The sequence below is a fragment of the Takifugu flavidus genome, chromosome 15 (assembly GCF_003711565.1).
Source record: "Takifugu flavidus isolate HTHZ2018 chromosome 15, ASM371156v2, whole genome shotgun sequence".
NCBI lineage: Eukaryota > Metazoa > Chordata > Actinopteri > Tetraodontiformes > Tetraodontidae > Takifugu > Takifugu flavidus.
In genome coordinates, this window is record NC_079534.1 from 9,465,964 (window position 1) to 9,493,329 (window position 27,366).

Genomic DNA, 27,366 nt, shown 5'->3' on the forward strand with positions numbered 1-27,366 from the left:
CTTCGTCCCTGGTTGTCACGGTGATCCCCCAAAAACCATGTGTCCTTTGTAGACAACTGTAATAGTTTTAGGAAAAAACCTGGTCTGATTAGGAGAGATGTGTCCATTGCACCCAGGATGGTGCCTCTCTCATTTCTAGGGATTTGGTCACTTTTAATCAACCCAAAGTGACCTGACAAACCAGAGTCCAGACCAGGATGTAGAGTTGCAGTCTTACAACTCTGCTTCTCTCTCCCCCTCCCCCCACCTCTCTGTATCCATCAACAGGTCTAGCCGTCTTTATAGCTGTCTGCTGGCCTGCCAACCTTTGACCCTGCTGACCCACTCTACTTTTATACCAGCAGCTTGTACTATTAATGTATCTCTATGATGTCTGCCTATTCCCTCATCTAACTGTACACCTGTCCTCCTCTCTCTACCCAGGAGGGTCCCCCTACACGAGCGTGGTCCTGCTCAAGGTTTCTTCCTGTTAAAGGGGAGTTTTTTCTTGCCATTGTTGCTTGTTGGGAGTCAGGCCCTGGGTTAGGTTGAAACAATTTTGAGTGTAACAGACGCTATATGAATAAAGATTGACTGACTGACTGACTGACTGATTGATTACACATCTCCCCGCTGAATCTGTAGAACATTCATCCACCAACCATAACACATTTAGCACTGTAGATGTTGTTTCTGTCCCATGATTAAATGGTCACCAAGCACAGAGCAAGGGAGTGGTCAGTCACAATAATCTTATTAAAATCAATGTCAAAGCACAAATAGAACCTAAAAGCATAGTTAAACATGGACTGTGTAAATCCCTGTTAGTGCATGGTCTGATGATCATCTCATTGATTTATCTTCTATCTTCCTGAGACCTGGCTTCAGGAGGAGGAGTATGTTAGCTTTAATGAATCAACTTAATGAATCAAGGACCTTGCCTGGTGGAGGGACAGGCCTAAAGTACCTGGGTGTTTTTCTTGGAAATGATGAAACCGAAAGAAACACATTAGAAAAAGTAGAAGGGAAAATTCAAAAATGGAAGTGGCTTCTCCCCCGCATGTCGTACAGAGGCAGAACTCTTGTCCTCAACAACCTGGTGGCCTCTGTGCTTTGGCACCGGCTCAATTGAATGGAGCCCCTCTCAGGTTTGTTAGCACAAGTTCAGACAAGAGTTCTGGCTTTCTTCTGGAACGGCAAGCATTGGGTCCAGCAGGGGGTGCTGTACCTGCCTAGAGAGGAGGGAGGATGGGGCCTCATCCACCTGGCCAGCAGGACCGCCACTTTTAGAATCCAGTTTGTACAGAGGTTTTTAACAGGGCCAGTGGACCTAATGTGGAGAGATGTAGCCAGGTGTGTCTTCAGACAGGTGAGTAACTTGGGGCTGGATGACGCTCTGTTCTTAACTGACTTTAAATTTGCTAAATTAAATGGTCTACCTATTTTTTTAAACAAAGTGTTGTTAAAGCATGGGCCCTTTTTTAAGTTGAAAAAAGAAAAAGCTCTGACTCTCTGTATTGTCTGGACGGAGCCAGGCTGGACATCTCGGCCGAAGCCACGCCGAGACTGACGGCAGCACTGTGTCGGACCTCAGACCTCAGAGCGAGAGCCTGTTTCTCCTTGTGGACTACAGCCAGGGGACCGAACCTGACAGCGACGACCCCTTCCCAGAAATCAGGCTGGCCGCCCGTCTCGGGAATCTGGACGGTCCTCTCCTCAGCCCATCAAAGATTTTCTCCCTACTAGCAGTCGATAAGAAGACCCTGTACTACAACTGCGTGAGGGTACTAAACAGGAGAGAACTGTCAAACAGGCGCACCAGCGTGTGGGCTGATCGGCTGGGAGGGGATGGAGCCCGCCCCTGCTGGAGGGTTCTCTACAAGCCGCCCCTGAAGAAGAGGACCGGGGACCTCCAGTGGAGGATCTCACATTACGTTGCACCGAACGCTCTTCTCTCTAGAATGAATACTGCTGTGTCGGACCAGTGCCCGTTCTGCTCCGGGCGAGAGACTGCATTTCATGCATACAGTGAGTGTGAGAGGCTCACTGTGCTTTTTAATGTCGTAAAAGGTGTTTTTAATGGTTTTAACAAAACTTTTTTGATTAAAACATTTATTTTTGGTGCAGGGTATAATAAAGCTGCTCGGAACAAGTGGCAGCTCCTAAATTTTATTTGTGGAGAAGCCAAGATGGCAATATACATCTCCAGAAATAACAAAATACCAAAAAACGGAGATAGCGAGGCCACCTCTGTGTGGCGTTGCAATGTCCGGTGTAGGCTGAGGTTGGAGTTTGGTTTTTAGAAAATAAACGATCTCGGCCAATTCCACAATATATGGCGTCACAAGGATGTACTATGCACTGCTACAGAAGATTTGCACTTTTCACACCCCCTTGTGGGATAATTGTACTCCGGTTTATTTATATTTATCTATCTATTGTCAAATTTGTGTCTCTAGGCAGGGCGATTGTGTCCCTGTGTAGATTGTGAATAAAGTATTTTTGCAAAAATCGAAAAAAAAATCTTTCATTTACAGTAAAACACAACATAGCTTATAGTAAACAGATTTTGCTGAGAGACAGATATAAAATAATTCAGTTCAGTTACAACCAAGATTGTCTCTAGACAGTTTACAGAAACCTAGAACTCTAATCATAAACCCAGAACCACGAACAAAGAGGAGTAAACATCATAGACAGGACCAAGTCCATATGGGAGGATTCTCCATCTGTCCACCTGTCCTCTGCAGGGGATTGAGTCACCAGCATCTTTTTAATGATTTGAGATAATAAATTGTATTGATACATCATATATAGATTATTCAAGGGACAAGCGTAAAGATCGATAATACAGTATATGAAAGAAGTTGCAAAACATCTTTTATTCACAGTTATAGGCTCATTCATTATATTTGTTCCAAGGTATTTACAGTATAACCAATAATAAAATGTATTATTTATACAAATCTATGTCTTAAGTATTTAATGAATGCTATAAAACAGTTCATATTAATGATTATAATTATTTTTAAATTTAACAGTTCATATTAATGACTATAATTAGTTTCACCCTAACATTTAAACACAAATCTGTATTCATTGAAGTTTTGTTTTGTTTATATGGGAATTAGAAAAGTGAGTCTATAACAATAAATTCAGATTATCTCACAAGGTTTTTTTTAATCTAACAGCAAATAGCTATCTAATAAAAAGTAAAAATGCATTAAGTATCTGAGAATTTTTATACAGTCAGTTTTGGGAAAATATTATACCATTTAATGCTTCACATATTTAACAACCAAATTCACTGCATTTCATTTCCCCATTCCCTCTGCCTTTCCTTTTCACACTCTTTCTCTTTTTCACGTCTCATTGTTGCTATAGCAACAGCCTCATCAAAATACATGCTGAGTGGACTGTTCCTACTCACATCTTTCCCCCCCTCTCTTTCACCTCCACTGAGTTTTGGCTTCTCTTTCTCTCTGCCCCCATTGTCTCTGTCTTTCTCATGTTCTCCTTCACAGATGTCATCTTGCTGCATCACAGCCTTCATCATGGCTTCCTTCCCTATGTCAGAGTCTAGTCTGTCTCTGTGCTGTTCCTGCTGCTGCTGTTGGCGGAGGTTCAAGGCAGTGATTCTGCAGTGCTGTGGCTTCGGAGGCACAACCGGTACTGCTTTTACTTGATGAATTTTGGGATGTTTGGAGATTACCACCATTCTTCCCACTGCATTCGGGCTGCTGTCGCTTTCACTTGTTTCATTGTCTGCAGAAAATACCTCCCTTCTGTCTTGACATCTTTTTTCAATAAGGGCACCTTTCCATTTATTTGTCTCTAGGACCTCTGTCTTTTCTAAAATTGTCCCTTTCTCAATTTCTAGCTGAATTTCACAATCTGCAAGCTTTTTGGCAGGTCTTGATTCCTTTACTGTTTCTATTCTAACTTCTCTTTCACTTGTCTCTCCGTCATTAAACTCCACATTTACTGTCTTCACTCCCATTTTTGCAACATCACTTTGTTCTGCAGATTTAATCTCAATCTGCATACTTCCATCTCCTTTTGTAATTTCGCATGTAACATCCACATGATCATCCAAAATATCACTGTTCTCTTTGCTGCTTACCTCCATCTTTTCTTTAGAAACTAGGTTGTACATTCTTTCATCATTTGGTCTTATATTCGGTACAATGTCTTGAATTGTATCGTCTGTATCTTTGTATCTATTGATTTCTTTTACATGATCTCTGTCCTCTTTATCAGTTGGTTCTAGTGAACTTTCAGAAAAGTCTTTAGACTCCATAAATAAAACCTCCACAGTTTCTGAGTGGAAATTCTCTGCATAATCACTGTAAGAGAAATTATCTATTTCTGTTTGCTTGTTTACTGTTGTGTCAGCCATGACACTTGATTCTCCATCAGTTGACAAGGGATACATACTGCACCAGTATGTTGATTCCTCTGGGTTGAGTGGTTGCTCATTGTTGTTGTTGCTGCTTCGAGGATCTTCCATGATGCTGTTTATCTTCCGTGCTACTGTGCTGCAGGGGATAAACACATTTTAAAGATATGATTTGGATTATTTCAAAGCTGAAAACAACACTATATATATTTTCAAAATAAAGACAGAATTTTAAAAAGTTAATCTGTAGCAATAAAGGTTTTGCCTAGTGTGGATGATGAATGGAACAAAAAGAACAGTTTTCAAAGATTTCTAATGAAGGAAATAAGAATCACCTTTGTGTCTTGCTTTGTTCCTGGGGATTTTTAGCTTTATCTTCTGTTCTTGACCACTTATTTTCCTCCCATCTGTCACTTACTTCAGTATCTTTTATGCCTATCTGTATCTTATCTGTAGTTGATTCCAAACATGGAGAATGCTTAATGCCTTCATCATCTGTGATCTGTACTACATCTACAGGATGAATTTCAAGAGAATATTTTTCCTGCCTCTCAATTTCTGGTTCACATCCAGATAGTTCCTTTGAAAAGAAATAAGATGGGAGGCTTTTGACAAACATGTTCTCCTCATCCTCACTGTTGTAATCATCTACATCATTATCATCATCATCATCATCAGAGCCAGACTCCTCCTGTCCATGGATAGGTGATGTCATGTAAGGCAAACTAAGTGATTTAATGTGTCGGCCATTTGCATCAATGCTGAGCTGTTTGGGTGACTTTGATTCTGTGTGCCTCTGGAGCTCATCGACATGATGTGAGGGCTGACCCTGCTCCATCACTTCATACTCATCATCTGAATGACCAGGAGGTTCAACAGAGAACTCGTGTACCTGACATGAAATAAAGAGAAAAGTGCCTCATAGAACTAAACCCTTTTTCTTAAAAAGTACTAAAATAATGTTTAAACCTCACGTGATTCAGACCTGATAAGGGACAGTACATTCCATGTGCTCCAGGACGCTGCAGTCCATGTGGTCCAAGAATTCAAAGTTATCTTGAACATAGCCTGACAGTGTCAAGTCATCTTCAGTTGAATTGAGGTTGTCTGAAACATTAGACAACATTTCTTCATGTGCAAAATCAGCACAATCTGATGATTTCATAACTGTAAATAGAGACAATACTAGTATAATTAACAGGGCATGTAACATAAGAAAAAGCAGAAATTTACATGGTCTAAAGTAAAGATGGATGATATTTCCCAAATGAATGAGGGTATATATGCAATATGATACAATGTAGCACTGTGATATACTGATATATTGTCATACACATATTTGCACACAGGACACAAATGGTGGGTGGGTGGATGGATGGATGGATGGATATGTCTGGTAGTAGATTGGCAATAAGTAAATGCAATTACCCATGTATTCACTGTCTTCATCATGGTCCATTTCATGAGTGACAACACTCGCTTCCTCAAAGTCAGAGGACAGGATTTTGGGTCGCATCTCTCTGAACACATCAGCCATCATCATCTCTGGCTTATGTCCACAATCTTCATGTTGCTTCTCTTTCATTCCATCTCTCTCTATCTCAATGCCACCACAGGCAACTTTATCTTCTGTTCTCTCCATTAAAATCTCCTTGTCATTTTTATCTCCCTCTTCGTCCTTTATTTCCACCTCATCTCCTTTCTCCTTATCTGTAATCTTGTCCTTCCCATCCTTATCTCTGCTATAGTGGATGATCTTGTCACCACCCCCTCTTTGCAACACCCCAAATGCCAGGTTAGTGGTGATATGAAGGGGTACAGTCACCAGAGTGGGCCCTGTAATGTGCATAGCTGCTCTTCGGCTCATTTTGGCAGAGTCTCCTGGGGATTTGGACTGGACACTTTCATGATTTGGAGATTTGACCCCTTCAAGGTCAAGTGCTGCGGAGGTGCCCTGGTTTCCTGCACTTACTGCACCAGTACCTCTACGGTACGTTACAGCATACTCACTCCTACCTATGGCACCCGCGAATGTATCCAACCCAGAATGGCTAGAGGGGGTCATGAGGGGAGGCGATTTGTTTGAAGGATGCTGGCTAGTGCCTCTGGAACCTGATAAAGACACATGAGTGTAAATTATGATTGAATCTGTATGTCACAGGCAGTCCACAAAAATTATTACATTTTTATGTATTTTAACATGTATCTAAAACAATATCACACCTTTTTATTTTTTTCTTTCAGTTATTATAATGAATTATAACTTCTAACCCATTTATCTTTACATTTTTTCATACATTAATTTTAAAACGAGAAAAATGCTACGTTCATAGAATTCCTTTATTTAAAAAAAAAAATCTGATTTCATTATAAAATCACAACAAAAATAGTCTCTTCAACCAGAACTTTAATGAATTTATAATGTATTTATCAATATAAATGTGGCAGGGCGTGGCCTGCCCTCCGAACAGGTGTCCTATGGAGGTAGTGCCTTAATTGGTGGGTGGGGAGAAAAGGTTTATATAAGGCACTGCCTCCAGCTGACTTTAGTTGTTTTTCCCCCTTCGACGGTACGGCGGGGTTGCGGCTTATCTGGGCGGTTCGACCAACAAACTGTTTCACAGCGCGAGTATGCTGTTTGGCAGCGCCAAGAAGGTTGGTGCTTCCTCCCGCCATCCTTCCACCTAGAGCGCTTTGCCGTGAGGGCACGCGCGCTAGTTTACCCTGGGCAGTTGACTGCCGGCTGGCGTCGGTGGGTCGCGTTGCCCCAGCGGGAACCCTTCACGGAGTGGTGGCGCCACCAAACAGTCAGCACGGACTACCTCGCGTACTGGACCCACTGCTGCTTTGGCTCCGTCCCGTTTTCGGGACTCTCTCTCCTGTTCGCTCTCGCGCTCTCTCTCTCTCTCGCCCCCCTTCGCTCGAGGGACGGCGCTGAGACGTAGTGGTGCCGCCGAGGCGACCACGGAGCTATTGCTCTCAATTTTTAGACTCTTAACAGTGTTTTAATTGTTCTCTTTTCTTTGTGGACAGGTGCTGCGGGCCACGGCGGGGACCCAACCCCTGGTGGAGGGCGTTTTACCACACCTTTCGTGTGTAGTTTTGTTTGTAGTAGCACGGGTGTTTTTAGTTTTATTTCCCCTAATTGAGTTTCACCTGCCGGTGGGGCCCGAGCTATTTCGGTGTTGAGTTGTATTTAATAAAATTGTACTGCCTAACCCTCAATCCTGTCTCTGCCTCTGGAACCGAACCGTATCTGCGCGTGCCTGTTTCCGGTTAATTCCTGGGGTGAAATTCCCCAGGTGGCGTTGTCATCCACCGTTTCACCGCTCTCCACCCCGCCACATAAACATTTAGCTTTGGCTGAATAAACACTTTGCAAATAATCTAAGATGTTAGGAAATACATGAAAGTACCTTCATTTGGATAGGACGGAGTGCTCAGAGAATCCATGCTTCTTGCAGGTCTTAAAGCATTCCTATCTTTTTCTGAAAGTGAGAAACAGTGCTTCAGATGTAACTGTAATGTACAATGACACAAATGGTACACACCATCGGTGACATGTATGTGCTTATACCTTTAACAGAATGTTTTTGCCTCCGTAGTGGGTCATGGAATCGACTTCCAATGTTGAAGATTGACATCCACTTCCTGCCTTTAAGAGACCCTTTCCTCCTATGGAGCCAAATGAAAAAAATCAAATCTTTCTTTGACTCATTATCATCAGTACAATATGACACGATACAGGCACAAACAAATACAAAAACATGTTTGACTCTACAATGTTAGCACTCCATACACCACACATTGCAAGAACCCTATGGTAAAGAACAGGTTGTTAAATGACGTGTAAGAAAACTATTTAAATGATTTTTTAGAGTCTGCATTTTCAAGTACACAGTTGATGCTGGAAGGAACACTTATGTTATTTAAATGGTCAAGGTGGTATCTTGCAGGGACCAAGAGCTCATATTCTTTTAAAATATATATCAAAGATAAATACAGTTTTGTGTGTAGATGAACTAAAGTGTCTGAAATCTCCTTTGAGATGCTTAGATGATCTGTCCAGTTCAAAAGGCTGTGTCGCATATGGCCACGGTACCGTGTGCCCCAATCATTAGAGGAATATGCTTTTTATTGGGTAATTTTTGTTTGTTTGCTGACTTGTTAGCTATATTCAGTAGGCTCATAAAAATACATTTTCCATGTTAGGTTGTATAAAATGTCAGCTGGACTGTGGAGCTGACATGGCTGACATGTTGTGTGTTGCTTTAAAATCTGCTTTATTTTAGCGGTTAGAGGATTGTCTCAAATTCCACTATTGATTTATTCCTATTTTGCAAGAAGTGACTTGTTTGTTGTAACAGATTTTTTTAAAAATATTCGAGAGAAAAAAGAGACTCTACTTACTTCTCACTGCCTTCAATGATTGCATGGTATGGTCGGATGGGTAGGGGGGCATCACCAGGACAAATGTTACCAAAAGTAAGAACAGGCTGAGTATGCCGGAACTTGATAGAATCTTCATCCTGATTGGATTCTGTTGATGGGAAGGGTAGAGAAGTCCTTCTCTGATGTGATATACCTGAGCATTTGCATATAATGTCAATAGTTACAGTGAAGGTGCAACTGTGATGTTTCGTGCAGCTTACACACTGCGGTATTGCTTAGTAAAATGGTTGTTCATTTCTAAAAATAAAGTTAATATGTGCTACCTTGTTCAGGAAAAAGTTGAGGGACATGTGTGAGGATGAATTCTACCACGATCGACTGAACTCGGACCTCCTTGAAGACTGCCGTACCATTAAACCCTGATGCCTCAATGTCCTTTGACCTTAACAGATACAACCATTTTTGGTGTGAGAAGCAAAAACTTAACACTGAAGAAATAAACTCAAGCTGGGGAGGTGAAAAAAAGATCAGACTTAGGAGAAAAATGAAGAAAGCTTAATGCTTAAATTCTGTATTGTAAGAATGATCTATAAACAGCTAATATCAAACAATATCACCATAGATCACTTCAGCAGAGCTAGACTTCAAACACTACAAAGACATGAGCAAACCTGAGCAAATTGGGAGCCCAAACGATAGCCAGGTTCCTGGCATGCATGTTTGTCTCTGAAGAATAAGAGGCCATTCTCAAAAGATGGTGCATCAGATACTCCAGAGTCCTGATCACGATAAGGGAAACATTTAAAGATTTCTATGAAGACACTGACATGTATGTAAGTAGAGTGTACCTGTAATGAAGACTTGGGAGTTCTTTTAACACATGTCTAATCTTTAATAACCTCTCTTCCTCCAGCTGAATGGCCACAGCATCCTGCAAAACAATGTGTAAACTAGTAGCGCTAAAGTATTAATATTTTGTTGTATGTCTACTTTTGTATGGATAGCCTCGATCTTAATTTCTATTGCTGTTCATGGGTTTTATTTTGATTGGGAATCTAGATAATCAGTCAAAATAGTAATGATACTTACAGCAAACTTGTCATAAAGCTGGTATGTGAGCAGAGGATTGGGCAGCTCTCTGAAATAAGCTTTACACAAGGAGCTGACAGAGTGGATATCCTGCAGGTACACATCCTTGTTTAGATCTGGAGTCCCTTCACTCTCAAAGTCAGCCCTATAACATCGGTCATATAAACCAGTCAATATCAGACTATGACTCAAAATACACCATATGTATCAATTAAGAGATCATGTATAGTGTAGGGCCCATAGATGAACCCACGGTTTACCTTAGTTTTTGTATGTTGGATGATACACCAGACAACCTGTAGATTCCATCGACAACTCCGTGTGTCTCCACAAACTCACTGCAGCTTCGCAGTACATGAGGAACTGTATAAAACACAGTGACTTAAATTACTGACAAACAATATCACACACATAATGTATATTTCCTACGGCATTTAATTTATAGTTCATAGACATTCATAGTAAACAAAGGTTTCACTTTCATAAAGGGTTTTAAAGAGTGTTTCAACAGTGTTTCAATGAGTTCTAAATGTCTGTGTCGAATCTACTCCTCCTACCCATCTTAAATTAATCAGCCCATGTCATTCATACATATTACGTTTTTTTTAATCCTTAAACCAATAGCAACTTTTAGCAGCAATGTGAAAGATTAGGAGCAACTTTTGGTGATGGTGCTGGAGCCAATCCCAGCTACTTTTGGAGGCAGTGAACACACCTGAATAAATTACCATCTCATTGCAATCAATTGATTGATTGATTGATTGATTGATTGCAGGGCCCCATGTGAGCATTTGGGGCTAGCTGGCTCACAAACATATACTATGAGTCAATACACTCCATCATACCCAAAGCATGATCAAATGATGGCAATATCACCCAGTCGGCCATTTCACTGTATCCTTCTCAAACATATATTGAGGAAAAAAATGTTCAAAATATTGTTTGTCAACTGATGCTGCAATTTGTAAATAGAGACCCACTGGGTGACCATTTGATTATAGTTTTTAGTGTTAATTGTGTCATGGGGTCACTTACCCTCTTGCGATGAGGCATTCAGGTGCTCCAACAGATCACACCCAAACACCTTCTCTTTGTTTGTTCCTTTTTTGCGAACCCTTCTCATCTTAGTCCTGTCTGCTTTTCCACTTCACATCCAGATAAGTCTGGGGGTCTGAGGGTCTGTGTGGCTGGGACTCAAATTGACCCTCTCTGTTAATGGGATGATACAGAGATACTGTGCATTCCAGAGGTTTCACCACTATGCGACTGCTGCTGCCAGTGCTTCCTTTACTTCAGAGCATGTTGTTGGATGCAGGTAGCACACAACAAGCAACGCTGTCCATTCTGTAAAAAAGAAATAACTAATTTATGTGAGGTGATTCAGTTTCATGTTGCAAGTAAATTCTGCTAAAAAAAATAAAATAATGCCAAATGAACAGCTTACATACAAAGATTTCCACTTCCACCTATGCACTTGATTTTTAATTTTTTTTTTTTTTTTTTTAAAGACCCCGCCCTTCCCCTTTTACTTCTCCTATTCTGTTAAGCAAACCTCTGAATCTTTTATTCCAGTCACGCCACAAAATGGCAGTATGCTGGAGGACCCATTCAGAACTGTGGTCCTAAGGGGACATTTTCATTACTGACTGGTTCTCTGCACGCCACCACCAGCACCTGCTCCCCCATTTTTCATTGATGCGGAAGTTTAGCACTGTACAAGATTGAGCTGGCATTCAAACTCTCTCCCATTTTACTGGCACTTGCCACTGTTTTGATTCTCTCCACCATCACTCTGTTTCTTTGGACTCACATTTGAGACAGAACCAGAGATGCTTTTAAAAGAAATTAGAAGGTAAAAACGTGAACAATCTTCCTACCTTCACTCTGCATCGGCACACAAGAAGCAGCATAAAAGTTGTGACGTAAAAACCACTGAACTTCCCCTGCTGACTTCCTGAGTGTCTCTGACTCTTGCGCATTTATTCTGTATGCGGTCCAGATCAGTTTCTGCCACACAATTTGTCAAAGTAAAGTAAAGAGCCATATGTTTTTAAAGTGGCACTTTCCAATTCAATGATTTAAAAAAAAAATCTATGTTCGGGATAATTTTGTGAATGCCCAATGTTGAGAGATGACATTTTTGTAATTTGTTTGTGTGGTTATTTGTATGTAAGCTGTTTCCTGCCCTTTTCTTTAAATAATTGCTTTTGGTTGTTTTCATTAGGTTTTAACTTTTACCATGTGATATCCGGTACAGAATTTTTTCCAGAATCTTTTAACATGAAATATTGATTTACCTTAAATTTGAAAGATGAATAATTGTTTAAATAATTTTTCGCATGTTGATTTATTGCTTTTAATCTCCACAGTACTCTGCACTGAGACTGAGAGTAATATGTATGTAAATTGTGCTTGCGATTTCCATGATGTTCATCAGTTATAGGACAGGAAATCTGCAGTGCGCATGCATGCAGCTACATCTCCCTAGCAGGCAAAAGACAAATTGCAGGCAAATTGCATAAGAAAGCTTTTTTTTTTTTTTTTTTTTTTTTTTTTAAAGAAATGACACCATATATTGTTATACCTGGTTGTTTAAATTTGGTGATGGTCTTTCTCGCAAAGTTCCTGATTTACAGCTTTCACATATCTAAAGTAAAGCTGTATTATGGAATGATAGTCTACATTAGTGGTTTTCAAATGTCCCCGGGGGGCACGGAGGCCGAAAGAACAAAAGGATGGCGTGGTACTGCTTTACTTACGCCCAGCAGATGGCACTAATATCACTAATGACTATAAAAAAAAAGACCCCCAATTACTTTAGAATTGTAAACAATACACGCCAGCAGAGAAGTACCTCACGCATCTCCAACAGCTGTTTGTCAGACTGAGTGAGCATGGGCTTATTACCGTAATCTGAGTTTGTCAGTTTGGCTGGACCTTATCACCTTCCTGGAGCACCATTTGACTTCACAAGGAGTCAACACCCCACTTCCTGCCAAGGAGGTGTTGCTCCGACACCAAAAAGTTGCTTCAGGGTTTTTTGGGTATGTTTACAACCGTTTTATTGCCCATTCTGCCCACCTTATACATCCTTTGCATGTATAAGTGATGTCACCTGGGTTAACTGCCTTCCATGGGTTCTGCTCAGTCTTCGTTCGGCCCCCAAGGAGGACCTGCAAGCCTCCTCTGCTCAGTTGTTCTATGGTCAGCTGCTTTGTGTTCCAAGGGAGTGTCTACAGGATACAGCAGCAAACTGGTTGACAGGTGTTCATCAGGCTAGGGACAGTCATTTTGCCAATGCTGTTGTCATGGTGACAACATCTCATCACTGCGGTCTCCACAGCTACACTCTCAAGGACCTGCCATTATCTGGATATGTATTAATCCATTTTGGAGCAGGTTTCTAAGAGCTTTGTTGTTGACATGGGGGGTAAACCAGAATGAATGGCAATTGATCCCCCTGAATGCATTTTCAGCCTGGTAGGAAAGAAAACCCGGCAGGATCGTGGCCCTCGAGTTTGACACATGTGGCTTAAATGAATCTACTCCTCCTACCCATCTTAATTATCATATTCCTGGTGTTACTGGTCAAGGAGTGGGAGTGACAGCAATCTATCATTTCAAGTTATTAATTAATCCTAGACCAAAACATGGCTCAAGTTCATTTGATTGTAAAAGACATTATATAAATATAAATTGATTGATTGGTTGATTGATTGATTGATTGATTGATTGGTTGATTGATTGATTGACTTCACAAGTGTGGCTCTTTCACCAATACCACTTTCTTTGTGATGTAAGAAGGTTCCCTACCCACTTAATAGTATAATGAAACTTACAAGTGCCATTATTCTGTAGCACTTGGATATTAAACAATATCACTTTTTTATACTGCTCTACATATAAGTACTACTTGTGAAAACACCTTCAGTCCTCTCATTCCCTATAGATCCAAGGGCTGTATGTCCTGAAAAATTAAAGTGAGACAGACACAGTTTTGTTATTGAGCAGGAAGAAAAATAACTGTCTTTATCAGAGCAGGAAACACAAACATTTTCAATAAAATACAGATGTGACACAGAACAACATAATTTATGTTGTAAAACACCACCCAAACATTAGTTGAATAGAAAAGCAGAAATAATTCAACTTGTATGGGAAAGCCACTCATTTAACAAGTCAGCTAAGTTCAGATTTCCACTGTGAATTAGAGGAAAACTTAATTAAGTATCTTGATTTGTAGGTCTAATCTATAGAACATGTCGCTGTAGGCTATGTTTATGAAAGGAAAAATTAAACAATATTGATTTTATATATATATATATATATATATATATATATATAGATAGATAGATAGATAGATAGATAGATATAGATAGATAGATAGATAGATAGATAGATAGATAGATAGATAGATAGATAGATAGATATTTGTAATTTATTAAGGTACCGTATTTTCACTACTATAAGGCACACCTAAAACACTGAGATTTTTTCAAAAATCGATGGTGCGCCTTATAATATGGTGCGCCTTGTGTGTGGACTGAGTTCCAAAATCTGCTATGCACCTTTGGTGGGTGCACTACAGTAAACGCTCCGCCAATCGATTAGCGGCACACCTACGCGTAAGGATCCCCTAAAATGTTTTCACTTTATGAGGAGGGGGTATCTCTCCATATGCGCAAGGACAACTGTTCTTCATCCAGTAACTCAATGCTGGGTTTTCCTGGGCATTGTTTCCTGAGTCAGAAATGGACTTCCCTGTTCAAGGAGACTGGACAGAGAGTGGTTTGCAAAAGTAGACAGTAACATAAGAGTAACAAAATGCACAGCAACAGCAGTAATGCTCATTGGTTGGATGAAGAAACCAGTCAATAAGTACAAAACTGGCAATGTATAATTTTTAGCCTATTTATGGAACAATACTTGCATAGTTGCCATTTAAATATCATTTCCAATTGCAGAGAACTATGAAGGAGATACTTTTGGTCAATTTTATTTATATTTGTTATCCTACACTATAAAAATGTACTATATTTTCAAACTCTTTTCCAAATAGGTTTTTTGACATATTTTACAAGAATCAACATACCTAATGACATACCATACCTAACTTTGTTGTACATTATTTTTCCTAAGAATAAAGACTCACCTGGCGGTGTGGAGGGCTGAAATGAGCTAAAGGTCTCAGAGGCACTATTGCTGAAGCTATCTGGGCTAAAGATCTTAAAGAGTGGTAGCTGAGGTGAAACAGGTAAACAGTGACACCTTCTGCCTGGCAGCTGCTGCCGGTAAACAGATGGCTCCTGTTGGGTTCCATGAGAGCTTTCTTGGTTACTGAATATGCTCCCTGGAGGTAAGTGCAGGTCAAACACCAGCAAGAAGATGGACTTGCTGGGTGTGTCAAAATACTTACCGTATTTTCACGAATATAAGGAGCACCTAAAACACTTTCTTTCTCAAAAATCGATACCCCCTAAAATGTCGCTGGTCAAGCGTCACGTGTATGAGTCTTACTTTAAACTGCAGGCCATCGAACATGCGGCTGAAAATGGTGTTTTCGCTTTATGAGGAGGCAGCATCTCTCCATACGCATAAGGACAACTCTTGCGCAGCGGCTGCCCGCGGATTACCAGGAGAGGGTGGCCATCTTCCGCACCTACTGCACCTACAAGATAACCGCGCCCAGCCACATCACCAACATGGATGAGATCCCTCTGACTTTTAACATCCCTTTGACCCACAAAGTGGAGAAAAAGGGACCAGCACGGTGGCGATACGCACAACGAGGCACGAAAAGTCGTCATTCACAGTGGTTCTCGGAGTGCTGGATGACAGAAGGCGAACACTCCTTCACAAAGACTATGAGGCAGCGGCGGGCAAGTTATGCCACCATATGCGGGTGGATTGTAGACGCATGGGCTATGATACCGTCTTCATGTATTGTAAGAGCTTTCACAAAAGCCGGCATCAATGCTGAAGCAGAACCAGTCGGTGAGTCTGATTCAGATGATGAAGAAAAGGAATTCGGGGTGTTGGACATCGAAATAGCGCAGCTGTTTAATTCAGATACAGGAGATGAAAACTTTGATGGTTTTGTGGCGGAAGAATTAATATTTTGTTCAATAAATGTGTCAAAACTCACTGTTTTACTTCCGTTGTCATTTTTTACTGTATGTTTTAGCATGCGCCTAATAATACGGTGTGTCTTATGTATGTTTTAAATACAGATATAGCACAGTGCGCCTTATGGTTGCAAAAATACGGTAATCTTTCCTCCACACAGGTCCTCTTGGGCAGGGAATGGGTTGATCTTGTGGGTTTTAGAGACCAGTTGAGAAGTACGGGGGGGGGGGGGGGGGGGGGGGGGGGGGGGGGGTGATAGTAGGGGTCTTGGATATTGATATTTCTCCTAGGCCATGGTGATTTCTGAGAAGTTTTGTCAACCTGGAGACTGATCGAGTATACGTGCTTGAAGCCCTGCATTTTGTCAGCTGGAACAAAGACATAAAAATTCAATTTAGAGTTGAGCATTTCTCAATTTAGAGTGAAAGCGGATAGTACCACAAATACAAAAAAATTCAAAAACATCTAACAGTAGCATAGTTCCTCCTCAGTCTGTGTGTGTCTTGTGCATGTGTACATATGTAGCCACATGTAATGCAATATACCTATGCAACACTAACATGGTGTCACTGTGATGCAAAGATTATTGCAGTATGTGATGAAACTGACTGTGCGTGTGTGCATGTGTGTGCGTGTGTGCGTGTGTGTGTGTGTTGAACTTCCTCCCTGTTAGGCTCATACATTTTAAGGACTCACCCCACCCCTTCTTTACTTACAGTGATGGTGTATAATGACCTAAGAAACCACCTAATTTTAATGATCATTTCTACTATCTAAAACTGGCAGATACCGTTGTGTTTGGCCTGAACCTTTAAATTTCCCATATTTGGTGAAATTTTATAAATAACATTCACAATCAGGTCCTGATTGAAACTCAGAAATTAAAATATCATGAATTCAAATAATAACTAGACATACCTTAAAGAGCAATGGATGGGGCAAGAAAATCAAGAAGACATAAAACTGGTTTAAAAACCTAATAAAACCACTCAAAAAACAAGCTCTCACCTGTCTGCATTCTCGGGTCCCGCCTTGTGTTTTGGGTACAAATCGTAACACTGATGTTATTAATGTTATTTAAAGATGAATCATTGCATCATTGCATCACTGCATCACGTTTCTTTGCTGTGGTTTTACCGTTGGGAATGGTTTATCATCATCATCCCCACTCAGCTTGGCAACCCATGCTCCATCTCTTCAACTTTAAGACAAGCCAGAATTTCATCAAGGCACTTTACAATATTTGGGAATGATGGATACATCTTCGGGTTCATCTATCAGAATTAGATCAACAATGGCTTTATCGCTCATACTCACAAGGAATTTGCTTTTGCCAACTCAACTCCACCGGCAGTTTATTTTAATTAATATAATGTATTTCTATGTTCTCTATCTATACTCTCTTTTACGTGTCCTCCTCCCCCTTCTCCTCTCTCTCTCTACCTAGCCGGCCATCAGCAGGAGGGTCCCCCTGTATGAGCCTGTTCCTGCTCAAGGTTTCTTCCTGTTAAAGGGGAGTTTTTCCTTGCCACTGTTGCTTGTTGGGGGTCAGGCCCTGGGAGAGGATTGCGAAAAAGAAGAATATGGGGATGATTCACAGGGAGTGGACTGCAGCTGTAGTCAGAGCTTCAAGAACCATCACACACAGACATATCCAGGAAATGGAATACAACTGTCACAGTTCTGGTGTCAAGCTACTCTTGAACCAGAAACAATGTCAGAAGCTGGGCCAGAAAACTGTCCTGTCCTAAACCCTGTAGATTCACTGCTGAGGTGCTTCCTCTTTATCTTAGCAGCACAACAGCCTGACAGTTTCCATGTCATGCCATATGGCTACAGTAATACCTACAAAAGAGCTCCAACTAAGTATTAACTGCTGTGTACTGTCATACTTTTTAATTGAACATTTAATTTCGGTAGACCTGTTTTTGTTTGTTAGATTAAATTAACATTCTAATATTGAGTTTCCGAGACAACGTCTTTTCTTTGACTGTAAACCAGAAGAAATAAACACTTAAAATACATCAGTCTGTGTCACAGCCCCTTTTCCCCAGTTCCCTCCTGTCCCAGTACTTTTCCACTGCCCTGCTATCACCACACCTGCTTTCAGTCACTGATCACCACACCTGCTTTCAGTCACTGATCACACACCTGCTCTCAGTCACTGATCACACACCTGCCCTCACTCATCAATCAGCTCACCTACCAGTGTATATATTCTCCAGCCTCACACTCACTCAGTGCCAGATTGTTCTTCTGCTTTCATGCGAGACTTCCCAGTGTTGTTTCCCTGCCGGATTACCCGTTACCGACCCTGCCTGTCTTCGTTCTGCCTGCCTTGCCTGTTCCCCGGACAACCTACCTGCTTTCTGCCCCCGACTACGACTTCTGCCTCAGCGTCTCTGGTTCCTGTCTGCTCACCTGGTTTAGACTTCTCCGCCCGGCCCCGACTTCGCTGCTGCTCGTCCCACTCCCCGAGCCTGCAACCCATAGACTTTGTGCGGGCCCAGAGCCTGAAGAACGGACTATTTCCTGTGTTTCCTTGTCTGCCTGAGTTCCTGTTTGCCCGTGTGTTAATAAAAGTCATTACTACGGTCCAGCTTTCCAGAGTGCTGCATTTGGGTCCAAACTGCACCCGTCAGTCTGTGTGTAATTAACTTGTATGATTTGGAATTTTTGAATTTAATTACTGAAATTAATCCCCATTCTGGTGAGATTTTATTCACTTACATGCAAAAGTATTGCATTCTGCTTTCATTGTCTCCAATATTACTGATAAACAGAACCTCATCACACGTAACAAGAGAAAACACAATTAAAGCAACAAACAAAGCAAATCTGGCTATAGTCAGCTATTGTCTAGTGCAGGCCTGGCCAACCCGCGGCTCCCGAGCCACATGCGGCTCTAACGTTCATATCGAAGTTTGGGTTTGTGTTTTTTTTTAATATGCGTGTTCGCTTTGCTTGAGTTTAATACGGTACTTTTGGCAAAAGCGCATGCGCGTTAGATGAAAATACCGCAAAGTTTCTCAGTAGGGACAAGGTCTTTTGAGTAAACAATTAGTGTCAAGTTCACCTTCAAAATGGCAGGGAAAAAATGCACGAAAGCTTCGTGACTCGGTTCCGTGATCTACAATTGAAAAGGCCACAGATTGCATTCCTCGTTGCCCCTTTTAATGTGGAGACGCACTGTTTAAAAGCCCCGCTAGTCACAGATGAGGCTGCAGCTGAGTTGGAGATGATCGATCTTTGTGAGGAGGACCAACTGAAACCTGCTTTAAGGGAAGGGGCCATTGAGATCTGGAAAAGTGTGCCAATGGAAAAATACCCCAATGTCAAACGGGCTGCGCTTAAGATACTGTCAATATTTGGGTCAACATACGTCTGCGAGTCTGTGTTTTCTATCCCGAAACGCGTGAAATCAAAGCATCGATCTGTTCTGACTGCCTGGCAACAAGTGAATACAAGCCAGATTTGAAGAGGATTGTTCAAAGCAAGGAATGCCAGAAGTCCCACTAAGCAACATGCATAGTAAGAGAAAAACATTTTTTTTTAATTATTATATTTTTGTTTGTGGTCTTGAGTTGAATTGAGAGTTTGTGTGTGTGAGACAGTGCACTGAAAATGACTGGCCCGTGGTCTGTAGAAGTCAAATTCTGTAATTATCATGTTGGTGTGTGACATTTACAATAAATCTGGCTAAGCAGAGGTCTGTGTGTGTGTGAGGAAGGGATGAGGTGATGTTCATGTGTGCCCATGTGTATGATGTGGCTCTTTGCGATAACACAGTAAAAAATGTGGATCTTAGGCTCTGATTGGTTGGCCACCCCTGGTCTAGTGGCAAGAGGTGAACTTGTGTTTTTGTGTTTTCCAACCTCTGTCAGAGCATCAAGCTGACCTTCATGGACACACACTCAAACCTGCAAAAGAAATTATTGAAATATATACTGTATCTAGTTTCATTTCATAGATTGATCCATTTTTGTGACAACACAACAAAAAGCAACAAATGAAAAACACAGTTCTATGAATTCTGTGTGACAACCAGAGGCAGTGCTTTAAGTACTGAATATTCCCCTTCGTGCATGCACAGTTCGAGTATGTATACCAACAATGTCACTTGTGCACTCTGGATGACCCAAAGGAGAATATATATTAGGGTTGGGTTGTTACAGGACCCGAAAGCAGGCAAGAACGCAGTGATAAAAAGTCCAAAAAACAGGGTTTTTTTAAAAAAAAAAAAAAAAAAAATCAAACTGGCAGTCCTCCTGGACCGCAGGAAACACTCATCTGGTCTTCCTGGGAGCACTGAGAGCTCCAGAGCAGAGCCAACACAGGAGTTTGGTTCTGTGCATACACAAGTCCAGCAGGACAGCATGGAGACCTCAAACAAGCAGCGAAGACACCAAAACACTCCAACCCTGATAGACAGGCGCTCCGTCCTTAAATGCGTGGCCTAATGGAGATTGCCGACAGGCGGGCCTGCCTGCCTGCAGCGCAAGCTGTTTCCAATTGACTCCTCCACACCCCCTGCAGGAAAAACCACCCGGAACCCTGGACCCCAACAATATATCTTCCAGTGCCTCTCCAGAATCATTTCCTACAGACAATTCTCATGAGAGCATGAAGATTCTGCTTTAAGCACTGAATGGCATAGGCCAGAAAAGTCAAAAGGAATTCTGCTTACAAATCTTCAGTCTATATGTCCTCAGGGCCTGCACTGGATATGACAGCTCAAGCTTGCCCCCCTCTCTTACTTGGAGGAGGTCAAACAGTGCCACTTGAATAGTTGGCACTATCACAGCTTTTCTCTGTAATAGACCTTGAATAGTTGGCACTATCACAGCTTTTCTCCGTAAGGGTCTATTACCTTCAGACACCGATTGACCAATGAGCCATCTGAATTCCACCTTAGACATGAGTCAAAAGAGATGACTCATGACAGAAGACATGATCCACTCTTTTCAAACAAAGATGGCATTGTAAATAATATTGTGCATATGTATGGAAGATCACATGGAAGTGTATGCATGTATATACACGATTTCTTTTTTAAAAACACAACCTCTCCCACACAAATGTCAAAAGCAGAATGAACTTGTGACTAAGAGGGCCTGACCTAATTTTGGCTTGGTGATTAAGCATGCTTTTACACCATATTTAGTACGCTCTAAAGGATCAGCGTAAACTTTCTCACTTTTGGGCTTTTTTTTCAACTTTTCAACTTTTTTTCAATGCAACATTGTTAGGTTCAAACGACCTGAAACACGAGAAAAACAAATGAGGCAAAGACAACAGTTTTGAATTTTACTTGCAAGGAGAACGGGGAGATGTGCTCAGTTACAGATCTCCAACACGTTCTGACGCACAACTTCCGCCATCCTTCTTTTATTGAAATTAGGAGGTTCCTAGTTACACAGAATTCAAATGTGCCTAAGGGAGGGGGAAAACACAAGATAGCAGGTCCCATACAAAGCAAAAGACTGTAAATCATAATGGTGAGATTATACGTAGGTCTTCACTGATTTGATTAGTTTAGCTCGCACACAGCACATTCTTCCATATCAGACAGATTAAAAGAACACCTCCTGGGTCATGCCCTGCAGCTCTGTCTCCAGTCAATGCCACTTCTCCACAGCAGCTGCATTTCTGTCGCCCTTGACCAGAGAAGTTCGAGTTGACACATCAAGCATCATGAACATTAAGCATTAGCAAATAATAAGAAACATTAAGTAATGAGAAACAATATAACAAGAATAAAGAATATAACAAGGTAAAAGCAAATAAGAGATAACTTTAATATAATGGATCTAACAAACATATTCAATTAAGATCAGTTTATGAGAAAGCCAATTTCCATAACCGAGGATCAGACCACCAAGGCCCCCGCCTTGGTCCACCGCCCAATCCACAATGCACCGGACCCTTCATGCTCGTTCTGCGGGTGGTGGGTCCACTGGGGATGGGAGTGCCCACATAGCAGGTTAGGGTTGGGCCCGGCCATGCCCCATGGATGGAGGCCCAGCCACCAGGCCCTCATGATCGAGCCCCAGCCCCAGGCCTGGCTCCAGGGTGGGGCCCCAGTAACCCTCCGGGCCGGGTACGCGGCTTCTCCCTTTTTTGTTCCATGCTGGGTCTTCTGAACCATTCTTTGTATGACCCTTCACCTAGGACCAATCTGCCTTGGGAGACCCTACCAGGGGCAAACTGCCCCGGACAGCATAGCTCCCAGGCTCATTAGGGTACGCAAACTCCTCCACCGCGATAAGGTGATGGTTCACGGAGGACCTGGTCACCACGCGGACCTGGCAGGCCCAAACTCTTAGTGAGGGTCTGTTGGGAACGGATGGAGGAACCCGTCAGGCTGGTCTTCAACTCCCACCTTTATTATTCCATTCGAATTTCATTTCAAAGGTTTCCCAGCAGATGGCGCCATAGTTATCATATGGGTATCATGTTTCGACACAATGAACCCTTTCCCGGATAAGCCGGAGAAAACGTAAGGCAGTTTATGAGAGTGAGAGAGAGAGAGAGACCACACTAAGTTGCTTTGTAGCTCAAGTACCTTTGCTCACAAAAATACAGTATTTTCCAGCAGAATATTTTGATCCGCTGATTGCGCACTAATTTACCAGGTAAAACATTAACCTTTGCTCAGTGATTGAAATGTTTAGCTAATGTTCTGTCTCCTTTAGTGATGCAATAGGTGTATAAAGTGTAGCATATTCATGGCTTTGGTGCCTAGACTTGGTGAACTTGAGGCACGGTTGTGTAGTTTGGAGTTTGAAATTGCATCAGTTAGCCAGGACAAGGTGGCTGCTGTGGAGATATCCATTGCTTCAGCTCACTGCCCCTTGGCAACAACCAAGTAGGGGGCTAGCCAGAGTGCCTTGGTGACGGTTTGCACCGAGCGTAGTCTGAACCAAAGGCCCACGGTGCACCACCAACTGTTTCCCGTCGCAAAAGATTTTTCCCCGCTCAGCGGCCGACTCCGTTTCATGCAACACGAAAGTAAAGCGCCAACAATCATTTGCGTGATTGCGTGAGTATTGCGTCACTTCCTGTCTCTTCTATCGTTCGTTGGTTGCATTGTGCACGGGGTGCCGTATTCACTTAATATTGAACACTTGGTGTGTTGTATTCACTTAATATTGAACACTTGGTGTGTTGTATTCACTTTACTTAAAATTTTGAACACTTGAGACATTCTAGTCACCTGATATCAACAGTAAGAAACAACCCATATTAAACAAATACAGGGCTTCGCCGATCACTAGCGTTAGCATGGCCTCACCGTCTGTTTCACCCGGTGTCTTTGTCTGTTCAGAGTGCGAAATGTTTAGTTACTCCTCTGCCTCCCTTAGTGAAGGGAATAGGTGCAGAAAGTGTAGTTTATTTATGGCTATGGAGGCGAGACTTAGCGAGCTTGAGACGCGGTTCCGCAGTTTGGAGTTAGCTGGAGTTGCGTCATGTAGCCAGGGTAAGCTAGCTGCTGCGGAGCCGCCTAGCGTAGCTACAGCTAGCGGTCCCCCGGCAGCAGCCGAGCAGCCGGCTAGCCAGGGCGGCTGGGTGACGGTTCGTAGGAAGCGTAGCCCAAAACAAAGGCCCACGGTGCACCACCAACCGCTTCCCGTGGCTAACCGCTTTTCCCCACTCGGCGACACACCCGCTGAGAAACCGACCCTGGTAATTGGCGACTCTGTTTTGCGCCACGTGAAGCCGACTCCAGCGACCATAGTTAAGTGCATTCCGGGGGCCAGAGCGGGCGACATAGAAGCAAATTTATGGCTGCTGGCGAGACGTAATCGTAAATTTGGTAAAGTTATTATTCACGTCGGAGCCAACGACACCCGGCTTCGTCAGTCGGAGGTCACTAAAATTAACTTGAAGTCGGTGTGTAACTACGCAAAAACGATGTCGGACTCCGTAGCATTCTCTGGTCCCCTCCCCAATCTGGCCAGCGATGAGATGTTTAGCCGCATGTCGTCGCTCCGTCGCTGGCTGTCACGGTGGTGCCCCGATAACCAGGTGGCATTTATAGACAATTGGAGCACCTTCTGGGGAAAACCTGGTCTGATTAGGAGAGACGGTGTCCATCCCACACGGGATGGTGCTTCTCTCATTTCTAGTAATCTGGCTAATTTTATTAGACCCAAAGTGACCTGACAACCCAGGGTCCAGACCAGGATGCAGAGTTGTGGTATTACACACCTCTCTGCTGCTTCCTTAGAACCCTCATCCACCAACAATAACATATTTAACACTATAGAGGTAGTCTCTGTTCCACGGTTAAAGGTTCACCAAGCACAGAGCAGGGGAGCGGTCAATCACCATAATCTTATTAAAATTAATACTGAAGCACAAGTTGGAGAAACTAATATCACAATTAAGTGTGGACTGTTAAATATTAGATCTCTTTTGTGTAAATCCCTGTTAGTGCACGACCTGATAGCGGATCATCACATTGATTTATTTTGTCTTACCGAGACCTGGCTTCAGGAGGAGGAGTATGTGAGCTTAAATGAATCTACTCCTCCTACCCATCTGAATTATCATATTCCTCGTGTTACTGGTCGAGGAGGGGGAGTGGCAGCAATCTATCACTCCAAGTTATTAATTAATCCCAGACCAAAACATAGCTTCAGTTCATTTGAAAGCCTGACTCTTGGCATCACTCATCTGAACTGGAGGACAGAAAAGCCACTTCTGTTTGTAGTTGTATATCGGCCCCCTGCTGGTCCACATTCAGAGTTCCTGTCTGAGTTCTCTGACTTCTTATCTGACTTGGTCCTTAGAACGGAAAAAGTCATTATCATTGGAGACTTTAACATCCATATGGATGTTATAAATGACAGCTTTAGAAATGGCTTCACTTCATTACTTGAGTCAGTTGGTCAGCTTTAACCACACCCTAGATCTAGTTCTGACTTATGGTGTTGAGGTAGAACATGTGTCAGTGTTCCCTCAGAACCCAGTCCTGTCAGACCATTCTTTGATCACTTTTACATTTATGATTAAGGATTCTTCTATGCTCAGAACAAAGTCTTACTATAGCAGATGTCTTTCAGATAATGCTGTAGCTAAGTTTAAGGAAGCGATCCCTGTGCTGATCCCAGGACCACCGTGTGTTTCCCCAGGGATCAATCATTAGAATCTTAGCCCTGCTGAGGTTGACTCTATTGCTGAAGGTGCAGCAACCTCACTGAGAATCACGCTTGATTCTGTTGCCCCCCTGAAAAAGAAAATAGTAAATCAGAGGAGGTGTGCCCCCTGGTATAATTCACATATCAGGACCCTCAAGCAGAAAGTGCGAAGACTGGAAAGGAAGTGGCATTCTTGTAAAATAGACAGCTACCATGTAGCCTGGAAAGACTGTCTATTAGTTTACAAAAAGGCCCTTCGCAAGGCTAGAACAGCTTATTTTTCTTCTTTAATTGAAGAAAACGAGAACAACCCCAGGTTTCTTTTCAGCACTGTGGCCAAATTAACCAAGAGTCACAGTGTTTTAGATCCACGTATCCCTTCTTCCCTTAGTGGTGAAGACTTCATGAGCTTCTTCACTGATAAAGTTCTAGCTATCAGAGAGAAAGCTAACCAGGCCATCCCAACAACTGGACCATCACCAGATGTGCCGACTGTGGGAACATACAGGGTCTCCAACGAGCCCTTAAGCTCCTTCAGCCCTATATATTTTTCTGAGGCGTCATCGCTAATTCAGAAATCCAAGACCACCACGTGTCTTTTAGATCCCATCCCAACACACCTGTTGAAGGATGTTCTACCACTGATAGGCAGTTCTATCCTGGACCAGATCAATGGTTCTTTAGTGTCAGGTTATGTACCCCGGTCCTACAAGGTGGCAGTGATTAAGCCGTTGCTTAAAAAACCATCACTGGATCCCGATGTCTTAGCAAATTATAGGCCAATATCCAACCTTCCTTTTATCTCTAAAGTTCTAGAGAAGGTGGTGGTGACTCAGTTACTGGAGCACCTGCAGAGGAACAGCCTGTTTGAGATGTTTCAGTCAGGCTTTAGAGCTCACCACAGCACAGAAACAGCACTTCTTAAAGTCACTAATGATCTTCTCATAGCTTCCGATCATGGACTGGTCTCTATGCTGGTTCTGCTGGACCTCAGTGCTGCTTTTGATACAGTTGATCACAGCATCCTGTTACAGAGACTGGAACATGTAATTGGGATTAAAGGGACAGCACTAGACTGGTTTAGATCATACTTATCTGATAGATACCAGTTTGCCCATGTCCACGGCGTTCCCTCCTCATACAGTAGGGTTAGCCATGGAGTTCCTCAAGGTTCTGTACTCGGACCAATCCTCTTCACATTGTACATGCTTCCCTTAGGGAACATTATTCGGCAGCATGGGATAAATTTTCATTGTTATGCTGATGACACTCAGCTCTATTTATCCATGAAACCCGAGGAGACAGAGACGTTAGTGAAGCTCCAGACCTGTCTTAAAGACATAAAGTCCTGGATGTCTTCAAATTTCCTCCTCCTTAACCCAGGAAAAACTGAGGTCATGGTGTTTGGTCCTGAACCTCTCAGGGATAGATTGGATCACATGATCACTCTAGATGGTATCTCATTAACATCTAGTCTCTCTGTGAGGAATCTAGGAGTAACTTTTGATCAAAATCTCTCCTTCAACTCACACATTAAATTAGTCTCTAGAACTGCCTTTTTTCACTTGAGGAACATCTCAAAGATCAGGAAGCTACTGATGCAGTGTGATGCTGAAAAGTTAGTCCATGCATTTGTTACTTCCAGGCTGGACTACTGTAACTCCTTATTATCAGGGTGTCCAAACAACTCTTTAAGAAGCCTCCAGTTGATCCAAAATGCTGCAGCCAGAGTTCTGACAGGTATTGACAAAAGAGATCACATTACTCCTGTACTGGCGTCGCTTCACTGGCTGCCCGTTAAATTTAGAATAATTTTTAAAACCCTTCTTCTGACCTACAAGGTCCTCAGAGGCCTAGCTCCATCCTACCTGGAGGAGCTAGTGATACCCTATCAGCCCAATAGACCGCTCCGCTCTCAGAATGCTGGTCTACTTGTGGTTCCCAGAGTTTCCAGGAGTAGAATGGGGGGCCGAGCATTTAGCTACCAGGCCCCCCTGCTGTGGAACCAGCTCCCTGTCCAGGTACGGGAGGCTGACTCCATCGCTACTTTTAAGATCAGACTCAAAACCTACCTCTTTGAAAAAGCTTACTGTTACTAATTCAGTAGTTCCAGTTACTATCATAGACAGACAAATTATCATACTTAGGGGGTCGTCTAATCGTTAGGTCACATCTTAGTTATGCTGTTATAGGCCAAGGCTGCCGGGGTCCGGAAACATGATCACCTGACAGGCCTCT

General features: G+C 42.4%; 2 protein-coding genes across 4 annotated transcripts in view; both read right to left on the reverse strand.

The window, feature by feature from the left end:
• LOC130539368 (uncharacterized) overlaps positions 1-27,366 on the reverse strand; it is a 123,613-nt gene that overhangs the window by 88,177 nt on the left and 8,070 nt on the right. The window lies entirely within an intron of this gene.
• Positions 2,843-11,839, reverse strand: si:dkeyp-68b7.12 (uncharacterized). 3 transcript variants are annotated; one of them, XM_057057650.1, is made up of 14 exons: positions 11,737-11,839; positions 10,895-11,203; positions 10,120-10,222; positions 9,860-10,004; positions 9,619-9,701; positions 9,442-9,549; positions 9,094-9,212; positions 8,789-8,918; positions 7,956-8,053; positions 7,795-7,866; positions 5,807-6,490; positions 5,364-5,545; positions 4,714-5,270; positions 2,843-4,517 (listed from the first exon to the last, which is right to left on the reverse strand). In XM_057057650.1, exons 2-14 carry the CDS (start codon positions 10,980-10,982, stop codon positions 3,284-3,286), a joined length of 3,603 nt encoding a protein of 1,200 aa, XP_056913630.1. In that variant the 5' UTR covers positions 10,983-11,203; positions 11,737-11,839; the 3' UTR covers positions 2,843-3,283. The 3 variants fall into 3 exon arrangements, with proteins under 3 accessions (XP_056913630.1, XP_056913631.1, XP_056913629.1); XM_057057651.1 differs by having other exon boundaries at positions 5,364-5,485; positions 8,789-8,963; XM_057057649.1 differs by having other exon boundaries at positions 8,789-8,963.